This window comes from Bos grunniens, chromosome 3 (genome assembly GCF_055505025.1).
Source record: "Bos grunniens cultivar Pamir isolate PY7600 chromosome 3, Bosgru_T2T1.0, whole genome shotgun sequence".
Lineage (NCBI taxonomy): Eukaryota > Metazoa > Chordata > Mammalia > Artiodactyla > Bovidae > Bos > Bos grunniens.
The window spans coordinates 107,433,473-107,440,176 of NC_141167.1; the positions used below are offsets into that span (position 1 = coordinate 107,433,473).

Consider the following 6,704-nt stretch of genomic DNA (forward strand, 5'->3'; position numbering starts at 1 on the left):
TGAAGCTTGAGTATTAAGGCAGATCCCATTTCAACCTTCTCACCAACTTTCTCTCTCCCCATTTTCTTCTCCTTGGGGATGTCAGTTCCTGTTCTGAACCCGCCCCTACCCGGGCCCTTTTTCCGGTGGTGTGTGCCAGCCGGTCCTACATCCCACATCCCCAGCTGTTGACATTTCGTTGCCATTACCCAGAGGATAAAGAAAGGGCCCCTGTTATCCAACAATAGGGGAAAAGAAGGAGACAATGGGAAATTGTGCTTCCGATGGGGAGGGGACAGAGAAAGAAAGGACAGACAGATGACAGACAGAGGGGGCTGGACAGAAGGGGTCAGGTTTCTTGAAGCAAGTGGAGGTCCTGGAAGTCTGGTTCCCACCTTGACAGCCTCTTCCCATAGGCAATGCGCACCCAGGCGCCGGAGGGCAGAGGTGAGGACTTTGCTGGGGGAGGGAGAGGGGTGCTGCTTAGAGGAGGATCATATAGAAAAGCAGAGGCAGCTGGAACTCGACACATAGATCTTTGAACATCATTTGTAATGCATCCCCCTGCCCAGCAGTCCAACATCCTTATACCCACCAATCAATCTATCCCTTCTCTGGTCCAAGAGCATCTAGAAGAAACGAGGCACCCCACTGTCTGCAACATTTCAGGCAATCATTCCTGGGTCGCCTCCTTCACTCCATCCCTCTTCATGGGTTCCCGTTTCATGCTGTGTCTTCCCCTGGGCCCAGGGCAGTGAGTACCGCAGACACAGTGCCCTGTCACAAAGCTGGATCTGAGTCACTTAACGTGGCTTAGTGGAATGATGAGTGGGGGAGTTTCTGGTACCTTGGCTTCTTTGAACTCAGGGCAGAAGCATTTCCTCAAAGTTGCAAAAGGAGAGACCACACTGATCAGGGGCCCAAGTCCTGAGGCTCTTAAGTGCTTGGACCTCCCCGGACCCAGGCAACTCCTTCACCTGGAAACTCTTTCTCCAGCAGGACCAAAAGCTGCCAATCACTGCACCTGCCATCTCTGTGAAGAGGCCCACTTCTAACAGGTCAGTGTCAAAGTATCTTACAGCATATTATTGATCAGAATGTTCATAAAATAATTATCAGAGAAATGATTTTGTATTATATCTAAAAGTATCCCATAAAATTTTTGAATATTTATCTTAAATAAAGCTTTATAAGTGAAAACAAAAAGGGAGTAGGCACTGGAGCTGTTGGCCACTCTCTCATTCTCTGTAAGGGACATGAAGAAGGAATGTGTGTGCCTGCTTTGAGACACAGAAATACAGGCCAGTGACTAAGAGCTTGAACCTCATGTTAAGCCTGGACCCAAGTCCCAGCAAACCCCTCCCCTTAACAGCTGGGTGACCTCATTCAAGAATCCTGACATGGCAGCTCCTTCGGGCATGTATAATTGGGATTCATAACCATTCCCAACTCATAGGATTGCTAGGGGGAGTAAATATAAAAGTGTACTTGAAAAGTGCTTAGAGCAGGTTCAGGCACATTTAACTTTTAGTGTGTTGGTGCTGGTTGTGGTTACTATGGATCCCTCAACTGATCTCAGTTCCCACTCTCTCTTACCAGTTCCCACTGTCTCAACCAGGTGCTTACCAGGTTGTCCTGTACAGGAGACATGTTCTGTCACTGACTTCCCTGTTGCAGATGCTTTTCTTCTTAACCACTGGGAAGTCCTTTCTGCACCTAACCTCTGTCTCCTGCCGCATACTCAGCTCTGACCTTCATCTGCAGGAAGATGGAGCTTGGCTCCTTAGCCTTCAGAGTCCTCCTCCAAGTTTCCTTCCTCTTGCCATGTCTCTGCTCTTCTTCCCAAAAGTCCTTCATGTGAGCTCATTCATTAACACACATATTTATTTAGCACCGACTGTGTGCCAGAAACTATGCCGGCAGTTGCAGGTAACAACTAACATATACATAGCACTTATCCATAGATATCAGGACCTATTTAAGCATTTCATGTATGTTACTTCATCTAACTCCACAACTACTCAGTGAGGTAGTCATGCTACTGTCTCCAGCATTTTACTGATGAGGACATTGAAGCAGATAGAGGTTAAGCAACTTGTTCAAAGGAAGTAGAGGAATCAGATCTTAAAAAGGGATAAAACTAGGTTAAGGGGTCTTTAGCCCAATTATTTAAAAAAATGGCCAAGGTGATAAAGAATAGATAAGATAAAGAAGGGGGGATATCAACTACTGAAATAGACAGCTGTGTTCAAAATAATTTTTAGTAGCCTTATAATTTCATACTTTGTAACTTTATAATTACGGGAAAGCTCACTGATGTAGTCTACATATGCATATGTATTTAACTTTCAAATTCACACTGCTAATTTAGCTGCTAATAGAAATACTTCTAAGGGAAAAAGTTCCGAGTCCAGAGCAGTAGGAAAACCAGAGTGGTAGATCACAGTGCATGGCAGTGTGATGAAGTGGAGGCGAGAGGAAAGGTTTCCCAGTGGAGGTGAAGCCCAAACTGATTGCCTGTTAAGAAGAAGGTGAGGGTGAACTCGGACTGAGTTGGAGCCGGGACATGTCTGGAGCATAATGCCGAGGGCACAGGTGGTGAGGAGTGGGGTAGGGGGGCAATGCTGGAGGTGCCCTGTGAGGCTGGATCACAGAGAGCCTTGGAAGTTGGGTTAGGACACTGGATTTGATCCTCATTGGCAACGAGGAGTCACTGCTTTAAGCAGGAGAGTGACAAGATCATATTTACTCTGGCTTCAGATGGAGAATGGGTGTTGGCTGAAGATAGAGGCCAGAGATGGCAATCCAGAAAGGAAGACTTGAGAAGTAGTACTTGTGCTGAAAATGGATAGGTAGAGGAGGCTCAATCAGGACCTGCTGACTGAAGGGACAAGAGAGGAAAGAGGATGGGCCCAGGAGTCCTGGGTAGGGGGGAGCGTGGGGGCGGGGAGGAGACTTTGTTACTGCCCCTTCCCCATCACCATCCTTTGCTAACAATTTCAGCCCCTTTATCTGCTGCCCTGGCTTCCAGCTGAACAGTCCCCTCTGAGGAATCCCGATGGGAGTTCATCATCTCCCCACCCCATTTCCTTAGTGCTAAAGTGAAAGTGAAGTCGCTCAGTCATGTCAGACTCTTCACGACCCCATGGACTGCAGCCCTGCAGGCTCCTCCATCCATGGGATTTTCCAGGCAAGAGTACTGGAGTGGGTTCCCATTGCCTTCTCCGAGGAAGGAGAGTGCTAAGGAATGCCCAACCTTGTGCCCCCACAGACTGGGCTGACTCCCATCATGCAAGGCAGGATCAGCCTCCCCACTCTCTGCCACTTCCTTCTCCCTTGGGCCTTCACCACCTTCCACGGAGCCCTGGGGAGCCAAGGTAAGACCTTAATTCGGCCCAGAATCTGGAGAACAGTGGTGGGGAAAGTGGGAAGGGTTGTTGGAGGTCCTCAGGGACTGAGTCATTTCTGAGTGAGCAATGGAGAGAGGTTTGGGGGGTCTGGGGAACGCTGGCTTTGGACAGGCACTTGGGCAGTGGGGGTCAGGGGGTTCCTGCCACTGTGGCCCCCTCTGCTCAGCACCCCACCCTGGCCCCCACTACCTCCTGCCCCCCATCCACGAGGTCATTCACTCTCGTCGTGGGGCCACGACCACGCTGCCCTGCGTCCTGGGCGCCCCGCCTCCCAGCTACAAGGTGCGCTGGAGTAAAGTGGAGCCCGGGGAACTCCGGGAAACGCCCATCCTCATCACCAACGGACTGCATGCCCGGGGCTACGGGCCCCTGGGGGGGCGCGCCAGGATGCGAAGAGGGCATCGGCTGGACGCCTCCCTGGTCATCGCGGGCGTGCGCCTGGAAGACGAGGGCCGGTACCGCTGTGAGCTCATCAACGGCATCGAGGACGAGAGCGTGGCGATGACCCTGCGCCTGGAGGGTGAGGCCCTTCGGTTGCTGCCGCTTTCCTCTCTGGCGGTGGTTCGGCCGTATCGTCTCAGGTCTCCCGGGGCTCCTCTCCAGCCTCTCCCCCTCCCTGCTCCCGGAGCCTCCAGCCCTTTCTCCTAGGTTGCACCGCCCTTCCTTCCCCCTCTCCTTCTGCCGGCCCTCTCCAGGCTGTCTGCCCCCCACTCCCAGGTGTGGTGTTTCCGTACCAGCCCAGCCGGGGCCGGTACCAGTTCAATTACTACGAGGCGAAGCAGGCGTGCGAGGAGCAGGACGGACGTCTGGCCACCTACGCCCAGCTGTACCAGGGTGAGTGGCCGGGTACCGCCCAGGTTCTCTCCGGGCTGTCGCCTGGACCCCAGGGGAGGCAAATTCCGGGTTTGGCTCCCGCCTGTGATGCGTTTGATCCCGCTACCCGCCTTCCTTCCCCCGCCATCTCCCGCCAGCGTGGACCGAGGGTCTGGACTGGTGTAACGCGGGCTGGCTGCTAGAGGGCTCCGTGCGTTACCCTGTCCTTACGGCGCGCGCGCCCTGCGGTGGCCGAGGTCGGCCCGGGATCCGCAGCTACGGGCCCCGCGACCGGAAGCGCGACCGCTACGACGCCTTCTGCTTCACCTCCGCGCTGTCAGGTAAGGGGGCGGGGCGAGCCATCCTCCGCGTTAGGAGCGGGCCGGGCCTGTCCTGCACGCGACAGAGGAGGATCCGACCTGAGAATGAGGCGGGGGGATGGGGGGGGGTGGTGCGGGCGGCGGGGCCAGAACTCGGGCCTCAAGAATGCGGCGGGGAAGGTTACAGGCCAACTCCTTTGAAGGCCTCGCCCCTCCGTCGCTCTGCCCATCCAGCCTCCAGCCTGTCTTTTACAACCTCACCTGCACCCCCAGTCTCTATACTCCCACTCCTCCTACCCAGGCTCGGACCCACCGATCCACACCTGCCCCTCTCCCCCACCCCGACTCTGCCCCCTGGGAGTCTGAATTCCGCCACGCCCCGGCCGGCCCTGCCCTCGGTCAGTTGGTGACCTGCTTCGGTTCCCAGGTCACGTGTTCTTCGTGCCCGGGCGGCTGTCGCTGTCTGAAGCCCACGCGGCCTGCCGGCGGCGCGGGGCCATGGTGGCCAAGGTCGGGCACCTCTATGCCGCCTGGAAGTTCTCTGGGCTGGACCAATGCGACGGCGGCTGGCTGGCGGACGGCAGCGTGCGCTTCCCCATCACGACGCCTCGGCCGCGCTGCGGGGGCCTCCCGGATCCCGGAGTGCGCAGCTTTGGCTTCCCCAGACCCCAGCAGGCGGACTATGGGACCTACTGCTACTCCGAATAGGGGCCCACCGCACCCCCTCCAGCGCGCGCGACAAAGTCTGGGAGTCGTAGTGGGGGTCTCTCGCCATTTTCCCGAGAGCCTCCCCTTCCATCGGACGAGGAGCAGCTCCTCCTGACCCGCCTTCTCGACCGAAGGCTGCGGGCCAAGGATCCTGGCTGGCCCGGCGTCGGGGAGGGGAAGTGGTGGCACCCCGGGTGGTAGTGCGCAGCTACGAACCTCTGACCCGAGACGGTTCGCGCCCCCCCACCCCGCAGCAGACGACGCAGCCACGGCTAGGTGACGGGAGAGGCGTCCAAGGGGCATTAACTGACTTCTATCCGGCAATAAAAATAACCTGAGGACTTTTTGTGTTGGGTGAAGCTGTCAGCGAGGCATGGGGCTGGGGATGCGGGGGTTGAGGGGGATCACGTTGGATCCAGCGTGCTGAGCCAGCGCCTCGGAATACAGAGGAAAAGGAGGGGCTACTGCCCCTGAGGTATGAGGCTACAAGAGAGTCGGGATTTCGAGGTGCTGTGCTGTGCTGTGCTGTGCTCATTTGCCTCAGTCGTGTCCGACTCTTTGCGACCCCATGATCTGTAGCCTGCCAGTCTCCTCCGTCCACGGGATTTTCCAGGCAAGAATACAGGAGTGGGTTGCCATCTCCTCCTCCAGAGGATCTTCCCGACCCAGGAATGGAACCCGTGTCTCCTGCTTCTTCTGCACTGCAGGCAGATTCTTTACCATGGAGCCACCTACTGGAAGGAGGAGAGGGCACCAAAAGGCCTTAGGAGAGTTGGACACATCGTGGGCGGTCTGGCCTTGGATAGAATTCAGAGTGATGTTGTGCCAGGCACCACGCGGGGGCGCCACACGCCTACCTAAGGTTACTGGCTAGGAGCGCTCCAAAGCCCCAGGCCTAGCCCCTGGGCACCGCAGAACAAACAGAAGGTGGACCTAAATATATTTCAAAATGTGTTTGTATCCTGCCAGTCTCCCAGAAGAGTTCTCATGACTACTATTAAAGGCAGGAAAGTCACTCCGTTGTTACAACTGACAGGAAATAAACTCGGAAGGAGGAGGTGGCAAACGGACACAATAAGGTCGTCAGAGGGCTGATACTTCAGGGGGTTGTGCATTTGGTTTAGTGTTCACCGCCGCTGTGGCTGCCAGGGCAGAAGGGGTAACTGAACCGGGAGCACTCTTAACATCAGGCTAAAAGAAACACACCTGTAACTCAAGAGACAAACTCCAATATCATTAATTCATTTTCCTTAATGTATATTATATATTTTATTTACTTATTTCTGTTTAAGCAATCTTTTCTTTTTGGGCCATGCCACAGTTCCCCCACCATCCAGGCAGTGAACAGTGGGGAGCCCTAACTACTGGACTGTTAGGAAATTCCCTGTTCAAGCAATCTGTACCACAAAAAGCCTGGGCTAGAGAATAATCATGACTGGAGCAAAGAGTAGAACTTTCTTTTCTTTTCTTTTTT

At 54.9% G+C, this 6,704-nt stretch overlaps 1 protein-coding gene across 6 annotated transcripts; it reads left to right on the plus strand.

Annotated features, from left to right (window-relative positions):
• Positions 1–303: 303 nt before the first annotated feature.
• HAPLN2 (hyaluronan and proteoglycan link protein 2) lies at positions 304–5,571 on the plus strand. Of its 6 annotated transcripts, none has more exons than XM_086393368.1 (8): positions 304–426; positions 979–1,037; positions 2,983–3,169; positions 3,251–3,356; positions 3,665–3,909; positions 4,107–4,223; positions 4,361–4,543; positions 4,950–5,571. In XM_086393368.1, the coding sequence occupies exons 3-8, from the start codon at positions 3,103–3,105 to the stop codon at positions 5,228–5,230; spliced, it is 999 nt and encodes a 332-aa protein (XP_086249494.1). In that variant the 5' UTR covers positions 304–426; positions 979–1,037; positions 2,983–3,102; the 3' UTR covers positions 5,231–5,571. The 6 variants fall into 6 exon arrangements, with proteins under 6 accessions (XP_086249494.1, XP_086249490.1, XP_086249493.1 ...); XM_086393367.1 differs by having other exon boundaries at positions 307–426; positions 976–1,037; XM_086393364.1 differs by lacking the exon at positions 2,983–3,169 and having other exon boundaries at positions 3,556–3,909.
• The last annotated feature ends 1,133 nt before the right edge of the window (positions 5,572–6,704 follow it).

What these genes read in the sequence shown, in the direction of transcription:
- HAPLN2 (XM_086393363.1), top strand. Translation starts at nt 3,125, where the DNA reads ATGGACTGCAGCCCTGCAGGCTCCTCCATCCATGGGATTTTCCAG. An exon ending in CCATCCATGGGATTTTCCAG is followed by an intron (nt 3,170 to 3,250) that starts GCAAGAGTACTG and finishes GTGCCCCCACAG; the next exon opens with ACTGGGCTGACTCCCATCAT. An exon ending in CTACGCCCAGCTGTACCAGG is followed by an intron (nt 4,224 to 4,360) that starts GTGAGTGGCCGG and finishes ATCTCCCGCCAG; the next exon opens with CGTGGACCGAGGGTCTGGAC.